Source organism: Erythrolamprus reginae, chromosome 3, assembly GCF_031021105.1.
Source record: "Erythrolamprus reginae isolate rEryReg1 chromosome 3, rEryReg1.hap1, whole genome shotgun sequence".
Lineage (NCBI taxonomy): Eukaryota > Metazoa > Chordata > Lepidosauria > Squamata > Dipsadidae > Erythrolamprus > Erythrolamprus reginae.
This window is the reverse complement of record NC_091952.1, coordinates 140,334,412-140,356,871: the sequence shown is the minus strand read 5'-3', so window position 1 is coordinate 140,356,871 and position 22,460 is coordinate 140,334,412. Positions and strand designations below refer to the sequence as shown.

The 22,460-nt window shown below is 41.9% G+C and overlaps 1 protein-coding gene across 2 annotated transcripts in view; it reads right to left on the bottom strand.

Annotated features, from left to right (window-relative positions):
• The window catches only part of LOC139164558 (hydroxymethylglutaryl-CoA synthase, mitochondrial-like), a 99,853-nt gene that overhangs the window by 31,332 nt on the left and 46,061 nt on the right, over positions 1-22,460 (bottom strand). Inside the window, exons 4-5 of one of the 2 annotated variants that reach the window (XM_070746861.1) lie at positions 20,804-20,968; positions 5,464-5,632 (exon numbers count right to left, since the gene is read on the bottom strand). In XM_070746861.1, coding sequence (XP_070602962.1) covers positions 5,464-5,632; positions 20,804-20,968 — 334 coding nt within the window. The remainder of the gene's footprint in view (positions 1-5,463; positions 5,633-20,803; positions 20,969-22,460) is intronic. The other variant, XM_070746862.1, reaches the window with a different exon arrangement.

Below are 22,460 nucleotides of genomic sequence, written 5' to 3'. Positions count from 1 at the left end.
TTCAGTCTTCCGAGAGGAGCGGCATACAAATCTAATAAACATACAAACATACATACATTTTTATCGGGGCTACTCTCCCAATTAAATAAATTTGTAATTTAGAACAGTTTTCCAAATCATTTTTAAAAATTGTGTTAATTTAGTATAATTATCATATTTTATAAAAGAGCAATATCTCCATGACCGCCTTCTGCTGCACGAATCCCAGCGACCGGTTAGGTCCCACAGAGTTGGCCTTCTCCGGGTCCCGTCAACTAAGCAATGTCATTTGGCGGGACCCAGGAGAAGAGCCTTCTCTGTGGCGGTCCCGGCCCTCTGGAACCAGCTCCCCCCAGATATCAGAGTTGCCCCCACCCTCCTTGCCTTTCACAAGCTCCTTAAAACCCACCTCTGTCGTCAGGCATGGGGGAATTGAAATTTCCCTTCCCCCTAGGCTTATAGAATTTATACATGGTATGCTTGTATGTATGAGTGGTTCTTTAAATTGGGGTTTTTTAGATTATTTTTAATATTAGATTTGTTTACATTGTCTTTTTATACTGTTGTTAGTCGCCCCGAGTCTTCGGAGAGGGGCGGCATACAAATCTAATAAATAAATAAATAAATAAATTTTGCTGTCATCCAAATTCCCAGGTATTTAACTTTTTTGTTACCTGGATTCCCAATAGATTCTCCAATTCTTTATCCTATTGTATACGTTTTTTTGTTATTATTTTTGTTTTATCTCTATTAATCTTTAAATTGGCAACTTTACCAAAGTCGGCTATCTTCTGCAGTCATTTAGGTCCTGAACTGTTGGGGGTCTTCAATAATAAATACCATGTCATCAACAAGGTTTGTGTCTTGTATTTTTTTTAATTTTGTCCTTTTATTTCCTGGTTCCCTCTTATCTGGTTCAATAAAATTTCTAATGATGAAATGAATTATAGGGGGATATGGGCATCCTTATCTGAAACCTTTCATTATAGTTATTGTCTCCGTCATATTACTGTTGATCATGTTTTTTGCTAATTGTGATGAATATATTGCTTCATTCATTTTGTTAAATATGAGTGGGGAAAAGGGAGTGGGAGGTACAATAGGAAAAATGAAGAGATTGATTTCTGACTCTTCTTAGCATAGTACAAGATAAAAACACTCCAACCTCAACTTTGTGCTTTTACACATTAATATTCTATTATAAGAAATATTTCTGATCAACAAAATCAAAATCAAACTTTCATTTTTTATCACAAGCACAAAATCCAAAAGTGATGTCCAAATGAGAATATATTTCCTTTGAATAAAATAAAATAATTCCTGCTTTATCTTTTTTGCTATGGAAATATGTATTATTTTAAAATAATTTATTTTTTAAAATAAATTTTATTAATTTTCTATTGTTACATTTATTAGTGCTTAATAAACATTGTGTTGTCTGGATATTTAATTTGCTTAACAACACATATTACATTTTCTAAACTCCACCCCTTTTTTTGAAAAATTCTTCAGAACCAGCACACTTCCCAAGCTATGGTCGAAAGCAATGGTCATCCCCATCTTCAAAAAAGAAGACCCGTGTCTTGTTGATAACTACAGACCAACATCACTATGCTGCGCCCCATGCAAAGTCATGGAATCAATTATAAACCAATCAATTACTCTCCACCTAGAAACTAATAAACTGCTCTCTAACAAACAATTTGGATTCAGAAAAAAACTATCCTGCAACCTGCAGCTCCTCCACTGCAAACTGGACAACTCATCTAGATCAAGAAAAATCCACAGATGCGATTTATATTGACTTCTGCAAAGCCTTTGATTCAGTGGTCCACGACAAACTACTTCTAAAACTCAAATCCTATGGCATCTCAGGATCCCTCCACAGCTGGATTGCAGCATTCCTGTCAAACAGACATCAAGTGGTCAAAACAGGAAGCACCATATCCACCCTCATCCCTGTTAAAAGCAGTGTTCTCCAAGGTAGCATGACCTTTGAGATCACATCACAAGCAACTGTGTTCTCTTCACTGACAATGTAAAACTCTTCAACACCACTGATAACACAACTACTCTCCAACACATGGCAACTCCAAATCTCAACCAGCAGATGCTCTGTCCTACACATCGGCAAAAAAAATTAGAACTCCAAATATAAACTGAATAAACAAATTATCACGGATAACCCCCACTTGGTTAAAGACCTTGGAATACTAATAACAAAAGACCTAAGTACCAAAGCCCATTGCAACAACATCGCCAAGAAGGCTTCAAGAGTTGTTAAACCTAATCCTACGTAGCTTCTGCTCCGGCAATCTCACACTACTTACCAGAGCTTGCAAAACTTTCGCTAGATCCATCCTCGAATACAGCTCATCTGTGTGAAACCCATACCACATCTTGGACATTAACACCCTCGAAAATGTCCAAAGATATTCTATTCTTTCTCTGATATATTTTACTACAAGTACATCCTCTATAACCTTCATTGTGTATTGGAGAAAATAAATAAAATAAAATAAATAAAATAAATCTGGGCCTGGTGCTTTTCCAGGCTTCTGTCTGTGAAATAGACTTGTACTTCCTTTTCTGTAATCAACAGGGGTTGTAAACTCAATGGGATTGGTTCAGTTGTAGAAGATTTGGCTCTTGTTGATGTTTCTGGGATGGAGTTTGTGGAGATAGGTGGCTGTAGTTTCTTTTCAAACCTGCAGTAGAACACATTCAGGTAATCTGCCAGTTGCTGATTTCCTTGTTTAGGAAGGTGGTTTGCTGTAACTGGTGATGTTTTTGAGAGTTTTCCACATGTTTGCTGGTTCATTGGTTGAGAATTGATTCTTTAGCTTTTCAGTTAGTTTCTTTTTGCTGCTCTGATCTCCCTTGTTAATACATTTCTGGCCTGATTGTACAGCATTCTATCACCTTTTCTGTAGGCTACCTCTTTGGACTCTCATAACTGCTTAAGTTTAGCTGTGAACCAAGGTTTATTGTTACTGTATATTTGCAAGTTCCTGGTTGATACACATCGGTCTTCCCAGAAGCTGACATATGGTTTACAGTATCTGTGAGTTCATCCAGGTCTGCAGGGGTGTCTTTAAAAATATTCCAGTCTGTGCAGTCAAAGCAAGCCTGTAGCTTTAACTTTGCCTCTTCAGTCCAAGTCCTCACTGATTTAATTGTTGGTTTTGTGGCTTTAAGTCTTTGTCAGGTACAAGGTGAATCATGCAATGATCAGAGTGGCCCACATCTGCTCTTGGTAAGGAATGATAAACATCTTTTAGTGTTGTGTAGCAGTGGTCTAAGATATTCTTGCCTCTGGTGGGACAATTGACATGCTGAAAGTATTTTGGTAGCTCTTCTCTTAAGTTTGCCTTGTTTAAATATCCCAAAATAATGGCCAGTGAATCAGGGTATTTGGCTTCAGTCTTCATAATCTGATCAGATAGAGTTCTTAATGCCTTTTTTACAGATGCTTGTAGATGGATGTAAACCTCAAATATTAGGAACTAATTAATCTTTCAAGGAGAATAAAAATGTTTGAAGTTAATAATTAAAGACTCCAAGTTTTCATCACATAATTTTTATATTATGGTGATGTCCTGAGACCAGCTGTTGTTGATGTATATACATAATCCGCCTCCAATAATTTTCCCCCCTGATAATTTTGCAATCCTATCTGTAGGAAGTATCTGAAACCCCATAAAGTAAAGCATAGAGCAGATGCATTGTGAAAATCAGAAGTATTTCATCCACCTTATTGGCAATTGAATTAAATTGGTAAGAAAGATTGAAGGGAGCGGGTTTTTTAAAATTCCATTATTCCTTAATCTCTTTGTCTCTGCCATCTGTGTTTATTTTTGGTGATCCAGTTATTTATTATTTATTTATTTATTAGATTTGTATGCCGCCCCTCTCCGTAGACTCCGTAGATGCCGGAAAATGGCTTCCTCCTGTGCTAAAATCTCCTCCATGTTTGTAAAGACAGGTGGGGATGAAGTTACAGAGAGCTGCTCCTTAAAGAAATGTTCCTTAATTCTTAGCAGATGGTCTCTTGAGTATGAAATTCATTGAGAATTGCAGGGAACAGTAGAAAATGAAGAAACCATTTGAGAGCATTTCACCAAGGTAGCCTTCGTTGGCACCATCTTGGATAAAGTGACCAGATTTTAACATTGCTAAAGCAGGATAACATTGGCTGGGGTGTGTGTGTGGAGCATTTCTTGATTAAACGTTTGGTCTATATGGAGCAAAAAAAAAATCTCTTTCTTTTTCTTTCTCTCTCTTTCTCCCTCCCTTTCTCTTTCTCTCTCTCCCTCCTTCTTTCTCTCCCTTTTTTCTTTCTTTCTCTCTCTCTTCCTCCTTCCCTCTCTCTTTCTCTACCTCCTTGCCTCCGTCTCTTTCTCTCTCTCCCTCCCTCTTTCTTTCTGTTCTGGTAGAAGATCAACTTTTCCCAGTCAGATAACTCAGCACAATGAAATATCACAAATCATTTTATTACAGGCATTCTCACAATAACTCACAGTTATGATGCAATTCTTCTGCAGTATAATCTTTCCCATTGTGCAGGTAAAAAGAGGTTGAGTTTCAGCTACTTGTGAAGTTGCCTTGGTAGTATCATTTTTTTTTTTACTAATTTATTTCATTGTTATTTCTACAAATGTAGCATTAGGATTTAATTAGAACTCCTATGTGATTTTCTTAATAATGTTTTTAAATCCATAGACAATAAATGTCAACAGGGCAGTACAACTGTGATCCTTCATACAGGTTATTCAATGTGTCATGAAAGAATAATAAGGACTTGTACACTGATATTCTACTTTCTGATTTTTGGATTGTCATGAATATTAGATAATATGTCAATGTTTTGAAAAAATAACCTCTCACCAAATAAATATTTTAAAAATATTATTTATTCTATTTATTCTATTCTATTTCCTTATCCTCTCAAATGAAATAATCTTCCCTTTAGAGCACAAATGGAGTTTTGCATGCTCACCCGCAACTTGCAAGGCCTAGTTTTCAACAGGCCACAGACTGATAGTGGTCTGCAGACTAGGAGTTGGGGATCACTGTTTTAGACAATGGACAGTCTGTAATAGGATTTCTGAATGGCCCAGCTTATAGACAGACTGGATTAGTTCAAACTAAATGGCTCTGCTACAGGAGACTTAAATGAGGAACTAACTCTGAATTAATGGGGAATTACAAAGGAATGTATAATTGATTATTTTAAGATTTCACAAATTTAATAATCTAATAATCTATTTTTCTGTAAGGAATCACCCAGGTAATGATTCTTTCCCATAAATCTGCTGTCTGAATCCTAAAATAGCTATTACATTCTCAGTTGTAGTTCACTGTTTCTCCCCCTCCAAATAACAAAAAGACTTCCCATTAAAAAGCACCTCTCATTAAAAGGCTTGTGAATTTCTTTTTTTAATATATAGAATTGGAGAAGGAATTCTTATAGCTTTCACTGACCTGAAATCTTTGAGCCCTTTGTAGATTCCACTGTCTGTGTCTGGTTTGTTGGATGCAAGGAAGTCATTCAACAAGATCCGTGCAAAAGACTTCTGCACCAGCTTACAGAATGGTGTGTGGAAGATCATGAACTGAAAATCGTCCAGAGTACAGAATTTGCTTATCCCAGCTGCTCAAGTAAAATAAATAAATAAATAAATAAATAAATAAATAAATAAATAAATAAATAAATAAATAAATTAATTAATTAATTAATAATAATAATAATAATAATAATAATAATAATAATAATAATCCAAACTGCTGACAGGTAACATAAGTGACAGAATTCAGGACTACCTAGAACAGTGATGGTGAACCTTTTTTTCCTCAGGCGCCAAAAGAGCATGGGCTCACACTATAGCACAGTGTTTCCCAACTGGTGTGCTGCGAGACATGGTCAGGTGTGCTGCGAAAAAAGAAGCTCAGCTTCTGGTCTCGCAACTTTTTGTGAAGAGCAAAAAGTTGTGAGACTGGAAGCTGAGCTTCCTTCTTTGCGCCTTCCAAGTTTTCCGGCAGCTGCAGCACCCCGCCCGGCTGGAGCTTCCCTGGCGGCGGCAGCAGGTGAGCTTTGGGGCTTGGTGGAAGGGCGGTGGCAGCGGGAGAGTGGTATGCAGCGGGAGGGTGATAGCAGCAGCAGCGGCAGTGAGCAGTAGCCGTGGGGCAGTGGCAGGGTGGTCAGCTGTGAGGCAGAGCTCCGGAACAGAGGCACCAACGGCAGCGGCTGGACATGCTGGAATTGTGTGGCTGGCACTTGCCTGCTGGCTGGGCTGGGTCGGAGGCTCCAGCCCCACGTCCATGCCCAGTGCAACGCCAGTATGTACGGCGTCTAGCAACATGTCTAGCCGCCACAGTCGGTGCCTTTGTTCCGGAACTCTGCCTCACAGCTGACCACCCTGCCGCCGCCCCACGACTACTGCCCAATGCCGCTGCTGAGAGAAAGAGAGAGGGAGAGAGGGGGGAGAGAAAGAGATAGCAAGAGAGGGAGAGAGAGAAAGAGAGAGGGAGAGAGGGGGAGAGAAAGAGATAGCAAGAGAGGGAGAGAGAAAGAGAGAGGGAGAGGGGGAGAGAAAGAGATAGCAAGAGAGGGAGAGAGAGAAAGAGAGAGGGAGAGAGGGAGAGAGAAAGAGATAGCAAGAGAGGGAGAGAGAGAAAGAGAGAGAGAGGGGGGGAGAGAAAGAGATAGCAAGAGAGGGAGAGAGAGAGGGGGAGAGAGGGGGGAGAGAAAGAGAGAAAGAGAGAGCAAGAGAGAGAAAGAGAGAGAGGGAGAAAGAGGGGGAGAGAGAAAGCAAAAAAAAGAGAGAAAGAGAGATAGCAAGAGAGAGAAAGAGATAGCAAGAGAGGGAGAGAGAGAAAGAGAGAGGGAGAGAGAGAAAGAGAGAGAAAGCAAAAGAGAGGGAGAGAGAAAGAGAGAGATAGCAAGAAAGAGAAAGAAAGAGAGAGGGGGAGAGAGAAAGAGAGAAAGACAGCAAGAGAGAGAGAGAAAGAGGGGGAAGGAGGGAGAGAGAAGGAGGGCAAAAAAGAGAGGAAGGAAGGGAGAAGCAAAGAGATGGAGAGAGAGGGGGAAAGAAAGAGAAAGGAAGGGAGAGAGAGAAAGAGGGAGAGAGAGAGAGAAATAGAGCGAAAGGGAGGAAGAGAGAGATTTTTTTTGTCCAAATTTTTTTTAGCGCCCCCCCCCCCGGCTCAATGTTCCCCAGGATTTTGTAAATGTGAATAATGTGCCGCGGCTCAAAAAAGGTTGGGAAACACTGCTATAGTACATGCACGAGTGCCCGCACCCACAATTCAATACCCGAGAAGGGCAAAAATAGCTTCCCTCACCCCCCGGAGGCTCCCTGAAGGCCGGAAACAGCCTGTTTACCAACTTCTGGTGGGTAAAAATGCAAGCCCCCCCCCCCATCTTCAAAGAGGCTCTCTGGAAGCAAAAGACACCCTCCCAGAGTCTCAGTGTGAGCCAAAAATCAGCTAGCTGGCACACACATGGATATTGAAGCTGAGCTAGAGCAATGGCTCACATGCCAGCAGATATGCCTCTGCATGCCACCTGTGCCATAGGTTCACAATCACTGACCTAGAAGAAAATGACATCATGCCAGTGGAGCAAAAGGGCAATAAAAGATGAAGCAGAGGTACAAAAGACCAGCTCCTAATTGACAAAATGATTTTGGAGAACTGCAATAGCAGGAAAATAAACCTATACATGACCTAGATTGACTACAAGAAAGACTTTGACTTACTGCCATATAGTTGGATCATAAAATGCCTGGAAGTCACTGGAGTCAATCAGGAAATTCATAGAAAAGGTGATGAAACATTGAAAGACAGAGCTTTTTGTCAGGAATGAAAGCTATAGACTGATCAACATCAAGAGGGGCATCTTCCAAGGGGACTGCTTTTCATCATCGCTATAATCCTGCTGTCACTCATCCTACAGAAAACAAACCTTGGCTACCAAACTGCCAGAAATTCACAGAAAATTTAACACCTGCTGTATACGGATGACCTGAAGTTGTACGGAAAATCAGAAACTGAGATACAGTCAGTAACCAACACTGTGCGAATCTTCAGCAATGTCATCAGCATGGAGTTTGGCTCGGACAAGTGTGCCACAGTGGCACTGAAAAGGAGGAAAATCAATGAAAGTGAAGGCATTGAAATGCCCAACAGTCAAACCATCAAGTGCAACCAGCCACAATCTTACAGATACTTGGGCATCTTGCAACTGGATAATATTAAGCATGATCCTGTGAAAACTGTCATCAGCAAAGAGTACATCCAGAGGAAAAATTTGAAGAGCAAACTGAACAATGGCAACACTATCAATGCTGTAAATACATGGGCATACTTGTCATTAAGTACACAGCTGGCATAGTGAACTAGGCTCAAGCAGAGCTGGACAACTTGGATAGGAAAACCAGAAAATTAATGACGATCCATCATGCACTGCCGCAGTGATGTTGACAGGCTATATTTACCACGGAAAATAGGTGACAGAGGATTTATTATTGATTGATTGATTGATTGATTGATTGATTTTATTTATTTATTTAATTTATTTAATTTATTTATTTATTTATTTATTTATTTATTTATTTATTTATTTATTTATTTATTTATTTATTTATTTATTAATAGAGTTGAAAGGGACCGTTAGGTCATCGAGTCCAACCCCCTGCCTGAGCAGGAAACCCTACAGCACCCCAGCCAAATGGAAGTCCAATCTCCTCTTGAAGATGTCCAGAGTTGGGGAGTTCACCACCTCCCCTGGCAGGCAGTTCCATTGGTTGATCGCTCTGACCGTCAGGAAATTCTTCCTTATTTCCAGGTTGAATCTCTCCTTGGTCAGCTTCCAACCATTGTTCCTCGTCCGGCCCTCTGGTGCCCTGGGGAATAAAGAGACCCCATCCTCACCGTGGCAACCCCTCAAGTATCTGTAAACTGCTATCATGTCCCCTCTAGACCTTCTTTTTACTAGGCTGTCCATGCCCAGTTCTCTCAATCTCTCTTCGTAAGTCTTGGTTTTGATTGATTTGTTTTGATTGATTGATTGGAGTTGAAAGGGACCTTGCAGGTCATCAAGACCAACCCCCTGCTTAAGCAGGAAATCCTACAGCACCCCAGCCCTCTAGTGCCATGGAAAACAGTGTGACCCTCTCCTCTCTGTGACAACCCCTCAAGTACCTGTAGACTGCTATATGTTCCCCCTGGCCCTTCTTTTCTCTGGGCTATCCATGTCCGGTTCCAGCAATCTCTTTTCATAAGTCTTGGTTTTTAGTCCCCTAATCAGTTTGATTGCTCTTTTCTGCACCTTCTCCAGAGTTTCTATATCTCTTTTGAAGTGTGGTGACCAGAACTGAATGCAGTACTCCAGATGTGGTCTGACCAGGGCATTATAGAGTGGTATTAATACCTCTCTCGTCTTGGAGTGTATCCCCTTGTTGATACAGCTTAGGAATGTGTTGGCCTTTTTAGCCGCTGCTGCACATTGCTGGCTCATATTTAGTTGATTATCCACCAAGACTCCGAAATCCCTTTCACAGTCACTACTGCTCAGTAGGGTTCCTCCCAGACTGTATGCGTGTCTTGGTTGTTGTTTTTTTACCTAGGTGAAGGACTTTTGCAAGTGAGGCAGACAGTGGAAGAAGAGAAGCATGCATTAGCTAACTATGTGAAGGAGAGCAAAGAGTCAGCATTGATAAAAGTCAACAACAGGAAGCTTTTCAAGGTGAAGCAAACCAAGGACCAGTACAGGAAAACTGTAACTCAATGTCGGATGGACAGCTGGCAGAACAAAGCATTGCATGGCCAGTTCTTGGAGAAGATTGAAGGCAGTGGATAAAGAAAAGACCTGGTCATGGCTTACAAGTGGAACACTCAAAAAGGAGATGGAAGAACTAATTCTGGCTGCACAAGAACAGCTGTTAGAACGAATGCTGTCAAAGCCAGGATTGAAAAATCAGCAGATGATCTGAAGTGCAGACTCTGTAAAGAAACAGGCGAAACAATTGATCATATACTCAGCTGCTGCAAAAGGATCACACAGACTGATTACAAGCATAGACATGATGCTGTGGCACAAATGATCCACTGGAACTTGTGCCAGAACTGCCATCTACCAGTGGCAAAGAACTGGTGTGATTACAAGCCCGAAAAAGTGGTTGAAAATGAGCAAGTAAAATTACTGTGGGACCTCCGACTTCAGATTGACTGAATTTTGGAACATAATACACCAGACATCATGACTGTGGAGAAAAAAAAAGTATGGATCATCGAACATAATATACCGTATTTTTCAGAGTATAAGACACACCGGAATATAAGACGCATCTTAGTTTTTGGGGAGCAAAATAGGGAAAAGAATCTGCTTACCAGAATCTGGCTAGCATCCTTAGTCTGATCAGCTTCAGCACATTATTTTCTCCCCTGGTTAAGGGCTTAAAAAAACCTTTATTCTGAGACAGTAACAATGAAAGAGTTTGCAAGCCAGTAAGAGCTGGGAACATCATTAGCACCTGGAAAGAAACAGTTGGAGCAAGAAGAGCAATGGAAAAAAATCCTGCAAAGACTTAGGGCTTGGAAAATCTTCTTTGCAGAGAGTAACAATGAAAGAACTTGCAAGCCAGTAATTGCTGGGAACATTGTTAGCACCTGATTAGGGCTGGAGCAAGTAAAGCAATGAAAAAGAAATACCTACCAAGACAGGGTTTGGAAAACATTCCTCACAGAGGAATGAAAGAGCTTGCAAGCGGGTAAGAATTGGGAACATCATTAGCACCTGGTTAGGGTTGGAAAGAAACATTTGGAGCAAGTTAGAGCAATGGGAAAAAACCCTGCAAAGACTTAGGGCTTGGAAAACATTCTTCATAGAGAGTAACAATTGAAGAACTTAGGAACATTAATAGCACCTTGTTAGGGCTGGAGAGAAACATCTGAAGCAAGTAAAGCAATGAAAAAACAACCCTAAAAAAACAGGGTTTGGAAAACATTCTTCTTCGCAGAAAGTAACAATGAAAGAGCTTGCAAGCCGGTAAAAGCTGGGAACATTGGGGCTGGAAAGAAACTTCTTTGGAGCAAGTTAAAACAATGAAAAAAACCCTGCAAAGACTTAGGGCTTGGAAAACATTCTTCACAGAAACAATGAAAGAGCCTGCAAGATAAGAACTGGGCAGATTAGGGCTGGGGGGGGGGGGGAGTTACATTCAGAGTATAAGACACACCCTAATTATCAGCCTCTTTTAGGGAGGAAAAGGGTACATCTTATACACCGAAAAATACAGTACATAATAAAACATAAACATACTTAAATTTTAAAAGGGCTGATTTTAACAAGCTTGGGAAAGTTCCTTGGCTGAAAATCCTAAAGGGAAAAATAATTCAAGAACCTTGGGAAATTCTACAGTGTCTGGTAGACACTGAAAAATATGATCATAAAAGCCCAGTCCAGCGCAATACCACTGAAAAAAGAAACAAGAAATTCAAGAAGAAATCGGCATGGCTGCACAAAGATCTCTCTGATACACTGAAGGGAAAATAGACAGGTACAAAAAATGGAAAGAAGGCTAATTATCAGCAGATAGCCAGAACATGCAAAGATGAAGCTAGGAAAGAGAAGGCTCAAAGTGAATGAAGACTTGCAATAAAAGTCAAAGATAATTTTAAAAAGTTACTTTCAACATATGTAAGTAACAAAAAAAGTCAAGGAAATAGTTGGTCCACTAAAGAGAGAAGATGGCAAGCAAGTAACAGGCAGTAGAGAGAAAGCAGAATTGCTTAACCCAGGGGTCTGCAACATGCAAAGAGCCACTTGGGCCCATTTCCCACAGAAAACAAAACAATGGGAGCCACAAAACCTGGGTGGGTGTAGGCAAGTCGATGTCACTCACTCCCGTCCAGTCACATAACCTTTTAGGATTTGTGGCTTCCCGTGTTTTCTTTTCTATGAGAAATAGGTATCTCACTCTCTCGGTCTCTCTCCCTCATCTCTTTCTCTCTATCTCTATCTACTCTTTCCCTCTCACTCTTTCTTTTCCTCCCATCTCTTTTTTCTCTCTCTCATTTCTCTCTCTCTCTCTTTCTCTCTCTCACCTCTCTTTTTCTCTCTGTCTCTTCCTGTTTGTTTGTGTGTGTGTGTGTATCTTGCTCTCTCTCCCCCCTCTGTCTATATCTTTTCTCACTCTCTCAGTGAAAGAGTACTCTTCTTGGGGTTTTGCGCTACCTGTTTATCTTTCTTATTTTTGGAAATCTGGGCTGGCTGAGGAATGAGCACAACCCACAATGGAGGTTTCACTCTATTGTAGAGGGAATGGAGCCTGAGAATGCAGGGTTTTCCAAGTGAGTGAGATAAAACAGAAACAAGTGAGACACACACGCAGGGAGAGAGGGGGAGAGATTGGCTGATGGGTGAGCATCTTTGTCGAGGGTTGAGTCCAGCTGAATCCCCTCCTCTCTCTCTTTCCACCACCCCCAGGAAATGGCAGGCGGCTACTTCTGGGTTTGTTTTCTGCTCCAAGAGAGAGAGAGAGAGAGAGAGAGAGAGAGAGAGAGAGAGAGAGAGAGATAGTTGCCAGGTGCAAGTGGGGCATGGATTGGGTTCCAGGAGGGAGGAGGGGATCCAGTCTCCCCCATTGTAAAGCATGCTAGTTTTCACACTAACTGGGCAAAGTGGTACAAGAGCAGTAGGCAGGCCATGGAGGGGGTATTGGGTCTTTCCCCACCCCATGTCAGAGGAAAGCCAGCCAGCCTTCTTTCTCCCTCCTACCTTTCCCCCTGCTCCCTTCTTCCCACTCAACTTTACTCAATCCTCCTACTTTTCCCCACTCAATCCTACTTCCAGTGCATGTTTCCAAGCGTATGCTGGATACGCATGTTGGGGCAACATCAAAGTGCATCTTCTGACCCTTTGGGGCTCACCTGCAAATATCCATGGTCTTCCAGGCCTAGCTTGCTTGGGGGGGGGGTAGCCCTGATGCCTCTGCTTCCCCTCCTCCCATGGCTCCAGCCATTTCTGCCTGGGGAAGGAACAGGAAACATAAAGTGGAGCATTTCAAAGGCAGCGAACATTGTTCCGCCGCTTCTGCCGGGCCATCCTCGGTGAGGGAGGGGAGCACTTCCCCACGCTGCCCCCTTCTTTCTCTACAAATTAGTAGACCAGTGAAATGTTACAGTATACTTAGACTTCTGTAAGGCATTCAATAAAGTACACCACAACCTACTTCTTGGTAAGGTAGAAAAAAGTGGGATAGATAGCATCACCACCAGATGGATTTATAACTGGCTGACAAATCATATACAAAAAGTAGTCTACATCTACATGAAGGGAAGTATACAGTGGGGTACCACAAGATTTTGTCCTAGCCCCAGTACTGTTCAATATTTTTATATATGACTTAGATGAGGGGAACTCATCAAATTTTCAGATGACACTAAGCTGGCAGAAATAGCCAATACCCTAGATGATAGGCACCAAGATCCAGTTGGATCTCAACAGACTTGAATATTGGGTCCTATCTAACAAAATTAAATTCAATGTAGAGAAAAGTAAAGTCCTACCCTTAGACAAGAAAAACCAAAAGTACACATACAGATTAGGTAGAACCTGGCTTATTAGCAGTAACTGTGAGAGGAATCTTGGAGTCCTAGTGGACAATCAAATAAATATGAGCCTGCAGTGTGCAGCAGCAGCCAAAAAAGCCAATGCAATCCTAAATTGCATTAACAGCGTGTTGAATCAAGATCATGTGAGGTACTAGTAAGTACCAAAGCCTTGGTAAAGCCTGGAATACTGCATCCAGTTTTGGTCACCATGCTATAAAAATGATGTTGAGACTCTAGAAAGGGTGCAAAGAAGAGCAACAAAGATGATTAGAGGCCTGAAGGCTAAAACATGAAGAACAAGAACTGGGCATGGCTAGTCTAGTGAAGAGAAGGACCTGGGGTGATATGATAGCATATTTGAGGGGCTCACAGAGAAAAAGGGGACAATTTATTTTCCAAAGTACCGGAAAAGCAGACAAGGATCATTGGATTTAACCTAGAAATAAGGAATTGTTTTCTGACAATGAGAACAATTAACCAATGAAACAGCTTGTCTTCAAAAGTTGTGGGTGCTTCACCACTAGAGAGAATAGACTGGGCAAGAGAGGGGCATGGTCAGCACCATGGCTAGACGGCTTCTCCTTTGCTCCTGCAGGGGGATGCCGAATCCCCGCTGTTTGTGGGAGCCGATTCCTTTTTTTAAAAATATATTTTTATTGATTTTATAAAAGTGGTTACATGAAAACAAACATAAAACAGTGCACAGTGCATGTGCCCATCACCTGACCGACAGAGAAACCCCCATCACCACCACCACCCATTACAAGGGGTTCGAAATTTACTAGTTTATATATATATATTTCCTTGGCTCTACTTTGCATTTGTTATTACTAAAAGAGTGATTGCAGTTTATTTTTCACATTTACATCATAGATCCTACTCAACATATAACCTTTCACCTTATTCCATCGTACCATCAGCTTCTCCAATTTATTTTCATCAAAGTTGTTTAATCTTACTTCCATGATTTCAAAATGTATGGGATCCACCATGTACCAGTACCAATTCTGTAGTGTCCATTTTATAGACTCTTTCCAACCCAATACCACTACTGCTTGAGCACTTTCCAATGCTGCAGTTTTTATTTCTTTAAAATCTCCTAGTTCTCTTTGTTTAATTAAAATCGCTATTTCTTTTGTAATTGTCCAATTAATATTTAACATTTTATTAATTTCGTTCTGCACTTCCTTCCAAAATTTCTGAATTTCTACACACTCCCAGAACATATGCATGAAAATTCTTTCTTTTGGCAACCGTGCCAACAGTTACCTTTCTCTTTCCCCTGGAAGTGTGCAAGTTGTGCTGGTGTATAACACCATTTGTGTAAGATTTTCCTTCTCATCTCTTTAACTCTTGTGTTTTTAATCTTATGTATATTTTCTACTATTTCTTTCATTTCACTTTCATCTATTTGTAAATCGTTTTGCCAGCATCTTGTCAAACTTTTTATTGCTTCCTCTTCCACTTGCAATAACATTCTATATATATTGCTAGCTTGAGCTTTTGTATCATTGATCTTTTCTCTTATTATTTTTTCTAAACAATTTTCTTCTCGCATGAAAGCTTCTTTATTCTCACTTTTATTTAAGTATTTACTTATTGCATTAATCTGCAGCCATTTCTGTTGACCGAGCCACCATTCCAACCGAGTTCTACTAACTCTCCCATCCTTCTCATATAATTGTTCAATTCTCATTATCCCTTTGCTATTTAATTCTTTTATAATGTCGGATCGGCCCGGAACCTCCCTGAAGGGGAGGTGAAAAAGGGATCTTGGTCTCCTGTCGTTTTTGGGGTTGGCACACCCCGCAATGAGTAGATTTGCGACCTCGACCAGCAGCGGGTGAAACGACCTCAGTCGCCATAGCTGTGGCGACTACATGCTGGAAAGAAAGAATTCAAAGCATCGGAAGTCATCTGGAAGGAGAAGTAATATAAGTTCTTGTGCTGAAGGTTGAGAAGAGTAAAAGTTTGCTGGAAAGGTGAGAGATTATGCTGGAGGGGACCTTGATTTGGATTTTAAAAATTCTTTTGTTTCGGAAGGTGGGTGGAAGCGGAAATGGCTGCAGCTGTATTATTATTGGATTCTTCATTGGGCATTAAAATGAACTTCAAATTTTATTAAAAACCCGGGAATTTTTACTATTTATTTATTTGTTTGTTTGTTTGTTTGTCTGTTTGTTTGTATGCTGCCCCTCTATGAGGACTTATCATTTGTTTCGTTTGTGGAAGTTGGGAGTTAAGTTTGAATTTTTGGAACTAGTATAATTTAAATTTTAAAGCTGTTACAGAGGCCAGAACTGAAGAATCGGAACTAATTGGAATTAATTGTGTGACTGCAAACTGAGGACATCTGCTGGTGAAGTTGAGGCAATATTTGGTTGGATTTATTATTCACTGAATTTGTCCTTGACGTAATGGAACTGGGCAGATTGTTTTCTTTTTCAACTAGTGATAAAGAGGAGTGAAAAATTAAAGAGAAAGAAAAAACCTTACACTTGAACTTTACTTGAATTTGAAAAGGGATAGAAGGAAAGAAGGATATAATTTACTTTGGAAAATTTTGGTTTCTGAATGATACAAAGGCCAATTGGACATTTAGATAAAGCTTTTTAACATATTAATTCTGCAAGAGATGGAAGATATAAGGGATTTGTTCAAAGACATACTTAGAGTCATCAAAGAGTGGAAAGGGGAAAACAGAAATAATAACCCCGCTTTTTCTACTGAAAGTTTTAATTTGGACTGTAATGAAACCGAGAGGGAAAATAGAAATGGAAATAGAAAGGAGTCATCAGAGGCAATGTACCCTCTAAGGTACGCGGCCGCATGGTCACGCACCCCAAACCTCCCCCCCATGCACCCTTTTCCAAGGCTGTGCAAGGAGCCATGGCTGCCCCCGCCCCCTCAGCACCTCCGGCCCCCTCGCGCCCCTTTCTTCTCACTGCTGCCCCCCCTGCCTGCCTGCCCAATCTGCCTCTCTTTCTCCTCCTCCACTTCCCGCCTTGGGGCGCGGCCCCTACCACAGCGGTGGCTGCAGCAGCGCGGGTGGCTGCAGCTTCTCATCCTCCCAATCTGGCCACTAGCCACTTCGAGAACGCCCACCCCGCCCCCTCACAGTCCCTTCACCAAGAGCGCTTTCATCCCGGCTGTCAGCGAAGGGGCTACAGGAGAGGTGGGGGGGAGCGGGTGCGCTCCCCATCCCCCTGCCATTCAAAATAAAAACCTTCGCCAGCCTCCGTAGAGAAGAAAGGAAGAAAAAGAGAGAACAAGAGAGAGAGAGAGAGCAACAGACATAGCAAGATAAAGAGAAAGAGAGAAAGAGAGAGAGAGAGGAGGGGGAAAGAGAGATAGCAAGAGAGAGAGAACAAGAGAGAGAAAGTGTGTGTGAGAGAGAAAGCAAGCAAGAGAGAGAGAGAAAACAAGAGAGAAAGAGTTAGAGAGAGAGAAAGCAAGAGAGAAAGAGAACAAGAGAGAGAGAATTGAGGCAGAGAATGATAGGAAAGAGAGAGAAACAGAGAGAGAAGTGACTCTTGATTTAAAGCATATGGTAAAAGCACTTAAATAATGACAGGAAAAAAACCCCAGCCCTCACCTGTTTTTATTAATAGTTATGTTTTTGGTTTTGCTGGTTGTTTTAGTTTTAATAGTAATAGATTTTGGTTTTGTTTTATTATTAATTTCTTTTAATAAAAAGAAGGGGTATTTATTTATTTATTTATTTATTCTTCTATGCTGCCCAGTCCCAAGGGGACTGCCGCTCAGACACTACACTATAGAGCAGTGTTTCCCAACCTTTTTTGAGCCGCGGCACATTATTCATATTTTCAAAATCCTGGGGAACATTGAACCGGGGGGGGGGGGGGCGCTAAAGAAAAGTTTGGACAAAAAAATCTCTCTCTTCCTCCCTTTCGCTCTATTTCTCCCTCCCTCATTCTCTTCCTTCCCTTCTTTCTCTGTCTCCATCCCTCTTTCTTTCTTTCTTCCTCTCTTTTTTGCTCTCTCTCTCCCTCCTTCCCTCCCTCTATGTCTTTCTCTCTCCCTTGCTCTCTCTCTCTCTGTCTCATTTGCTATCTCTCTCTTGCTTTTTTCTCTCTCTCACTCTTTTCCTTCCTCACTCATCTCTCTTTCTTTCTCTCTCTTTCTCTCTCCCCCTCTTTCTCTATCTCTCCCCCTCTTGCTCCTCTCTTTCTCACTTTCCCTCTCTTGTTTTCTTTCTCTCTCTCTCTTGCTTTCTCTCACACACTCTTTCTCTCTTGTTTTCTTTCCCTCTCTCTTGCTTTCTCTCTCTTTCTCTCTTGTTTTCTTTCTCTCGTTCTCTCTCTTGCTATCTCTTTCTCTCCCCCCTTTCTCTCTCTCACTTTCTCTTGTTTTCTCTCTCGCACTCTTTCTCTCTCTCATTCTCTCTCTCTTGCTATCTCTTTCTCTACCCCCTCTTTGTCTCTCTCTCTCTTTCTCACTTTCTATCTTGCTCTGTCGCTCTCACTCTCTCGTTCTCCGGAGGCTGGCGAAAGTGATTTTCAATGTTGGGCATGCGGGCCGGCGCGCACTCTCTCCCCATCCCCCTGCCAGCCCACCCGGAACATTCAAAGTAAGAAAAACCTTCGCCGGCTTACTTTGAATGTGGCAGGGGGAGGGGGAGAGCGCACGCCGGCCCGCGCACCTGACATTGAAAATCACTTTCGCCAGCCTCCGGAGAACGAGAGAGATCGCCTTCGCCGCCTTTCCTGCAGCCCCCTCGCTGAGAGCCAGGGACAAAAGCGCTTTCGGCGAAGGCAGCAGCGAGTAGCCAGGGGCGCGAGGGGGCTAGAGGCGTGGGGGGGCGGCCGCGGCTTTGGGTGCACCCTTGGAAAAGGGTGCGCGGGGGGGCATTTGGGGTGCACTGGTGCAGGCGTGCGTGGCCCAGCACCCTCCTGCTCCCACCGCCAGTGCCCTCCCTCCGGGCCCCAAAGGACATCGGTTGCCGCCCCCGCCAGGGAAGCTCCAGCTGGGCGGGGCGCTGCTGGTGACTCCGCCCTGGAGCTCTTGCCACCGCCATCCCTCGGCTACTACCTGGTGCCGCTGCTGATGGCGCCCTCCTCCTCTTGCTGCCGGTGCGAAGAATGAAGCTCTCCTTTTTTCCCGCCTTCCTTCTTTGGGGTCCAGCAGGAGAGCGCCGGCAACAGCAGCATCAGGCAGTAGCCAGGGGGCAGCTGTGAGTGGGAGCTCCAGGTCGGAGGCACCGGCAGCGCCCCGCCCAGCTGGAACTTCCCTAGGAGTTTCGCGGCACACCTGACCATGTCTCGCGGCACACTAGTGTGCCGCGGCACACTGGTTGGGAAACGCTGCTATAGAGGGAACATTGATCAGAGGGGCATTCTTCAAAGGAACAAGATTAAAGGACATAATATTGATGAAATAGTGGGTTTTATATCTAATGAGCTGAAAAAGGACGATAAGCAATTTAAAAAGACAAATGAATTAGAAAACGGCTTGATTGAAGAGGGAGTGGATGGGGTTGATGGTCACATTCTTGATGATTTAAGCACTACATTAAGCACTAATAAAATGAAGAATAGATATGAGCTGACATCCCGGAAATAGCAGAATAAGATAGGAATTAGAATGAAAATGAAAAATGTTCTGTACTCTTGTAGAAAGACAGGGAAGAAGAAAATATTGGTTTTTAAGATGACAAGAAATAAGAGTTCAGAGGTTTAGCACACATGGTATCTGAAGGAGGGATGATACATTATTAAATATGCATTAATTATGAAATGATGTAGTTAGATCTATTTGGGCGTTGTTGGACCCATAAATTCATATTTGAATTTATGAAATTTCATTAAAGCAGAGAACTATATAGAAATGGATTACTTGGATTATTGGAATTATGAAAGATTGGGAAAGTTGATGATAATGAAGTGATAAATATTTGAATAATAATTGATTATTATATGAAATGAAATATTAGCATATTATAATAAATGTTTAAGCATTGAAGATTTAGAATAATGGATTGATTTTTTTTTTAATGTTATAGTAATAGAATTTGGTCTTTTCTTTGTTTTTTCTCTCTTTTCTGGTCCTTTTTTATTATCTTTCTTAGTAGATAAAGTTTATTTTTTTCTTGTAAGGGTTTCAGAGAATACATAAGAAGGAGGAGTTAGCACGAGAGCATGCTTGTATTAGTAAAATGTTATTGATTAACTTAATAAGGTTTAAAGGACATCAAGGTTGAAAATTAGATATCTAGATGACAAATTAGAGGTCAAGGTCTGGTGGGTTTGATAAATACACAAAGTAATTAATTGGGAATTAATAATTTTGGAGAGGTAATTATAATTGGCTTACTAACTCAATATTATTTTTATTGTATTATGAAAGTATTTTAAAAATGTATTGAAAACGTGTGTATGGAGAAAAAAAAATTGCCCCCCAAAAATAGACTGGACAGCTACTTGTCAGAAATGGTATAATGTCCTGCAGGGGTGGGCTACTGCCCGGACAAGGGGAAACGCAGTGGGGTAGCGAAAATGGAGCTCCACCCCAGAGCACCCAATTTGCACTGAAAGATGTTGAAAGAAAACACAGGGCATCCTGCATAAGCCATGCGCACAGTGTGGAAGTAAAAATTTTGGTAGCCCTTCTCTGGTCTCCTGCTTGACCACGGGGCTGTATTAGATAACCTACAAGCCCCCCCCCCAACACTGTTAGTCTAAATCTACGCCTTTATTAAAATAAGTAAAATCTCTGGCTGTATCACTGGATAATGGAAATCAGCTTGGAACAGACACAACTGAGGTCAGAAAAGAATTGATAATGGGGACAGTGAATGTTCATGTAAATATTGCTTTCTATCAAGTCAAGGTGATATTCAGTAATTCAGTCATGAGAAAAGGCCCTGAAATAAGGGGAAGGAATATATTCATTACTTCAGATTCCATTGTTGAGCAGAGCTATGTATTCAAGATTCTTCCTTCTCCTTTTCCACTGCCCAAAACATTAATCTAAAAACACAGATTACTTAGTTTTAAGATCATGGCCCCTTTTAATAAGGTTGCACAAGATGAGGACTATTTCTCTTTTATTTCTTATTACTGTATTTCCTATTTCCTTTTCACACCTTAAGTACAACTTTCCAAGGGTGGAGCTATATACCATGTCATACTTGCATAAAGAGGATGAGAAAAAACAAGGGAGAGCTTAACTTTCCAGGCATACAGACCTTTCTGCCACTGGCTTTCAATTTTCTTTCGATATATGGCATAGCACTGATCAAGAGCATGGAAATAGCACTGAATGGAAAGCTGTCCATCTACCATAGGATATTCTGAAGCCAGGTCTGGCTTATAGAAGTCATAGACATGCTCCATGTGGGTTCCTCGGAGACCTGAATAGGAAGAGGATGCCATAGACTTGATAATCTGTCATAGAAACATGATCTTCTTTACACTATAAGTCTGTAAAATTCGATTTAATTGAGGGCTGCATCAGGGTTACATCTGACCTTGGAGGGCCTGTGTGTGTGTGTGCATGATGTGTGGCTGGGGGTGGGCATGACCATGGTGGGGGTTTGACACAGGCTCAAATGCATTTTTTCATCTTATCTTCCTTCTTTTCACAGTTCTTTACTATAACCATTTTCCTATCTCCTCTACCAGATATTTCCACCCCGTGTCCACCACTGAGTGGACACGGGGTAGAAATGTACAGCTGAGTATCATCAGTGTGTTGGTGGTAACTCACCCCGTGCCCTTGGATCATCTCACCCAGTGGTTTCATATAGATATTAAATAGCAGGGAGGAGAGGACCGACCACTGAGGAACCCCACAAGGTAGGGACCTAGGAATCGACCTCTGGTCCCTCACTAACACTGACTGCAACCAACCAGAGAGGAAGGAGGAGAAACACCATAAAACAGTGCCTCCCACTCCCAGCCCCTCCAGTCGGCGAAGAAGGATATCATGGTCGATGGTATCGAAAGCCACTGAGAGGTCAAAAAGCCCAGGCCCACCAGAGATCATCCATCAGCGTGACCAAAGCAGTTTCCATGCTGTAGCCGGGTCTCAATCCTGACTGTTGAGGGCCTACATAATTGGCTTCTTCCAAGGACCACTGGAGCTGGAGCAACACCACCTTCTCAACAACCTTTTCCATAAAGGGAAGGTTGGAGACAGGACGATAGTTATTAAATATGGCTGGGTCCAAGGAAGGCTTCTTGAGGAGGGGGCGCACAAGTACCTCCTTGTAGGGAGCTGGGAAGGACCCCTCCCTCAGAGAAGTATGGTAATCTCCTGGACCCAGGAGTGTCACTTCCCTTCTGACTGAGACCAGCCAGGAGGGACACGGGTTCAATAAATAGGTGGCAGAACTCACAGCTCCAATGGCCTTGTCCAGTTCATCAGGTGTCATCAGTCAAGCTCGCTCCAAACAGGTGGACTAAGATGAGCCCGTCACCTTGACTGACTCATTGTCAGCTGACTCTGCATTCCAATTGGAGTCAAGATCAGTCCAGATCTGAGCATTTTTATCTATGAAAAACTTGTTAAATGCCTCAGCACTACCCTGCAAGGGTTCCTCAACTCCCCCCTGATTAAGGAGGGAGTGAGTCACCCTAAACAGGGTGGCTGGGCAGGATTCCGCAGACGCAATCAGGCCGACATTGTATGCATGTCTTGTCGACCTGATCACCACTTTGTAAATCTCCATATGAGTTTTTTTTTTTTAATGTATTACATTAAAAACAGGGTACAGAAAAGTAAATGTACATTACTTATATAGCATGCGTAATTGGGGAAGGAGAGGGAAAGAAAGGAAAAGGGATTTAGAGAGAAAGGAAAGAAATACAAGTGGAGGAAGAAAAGAGTAGTAAGAAGAGTGT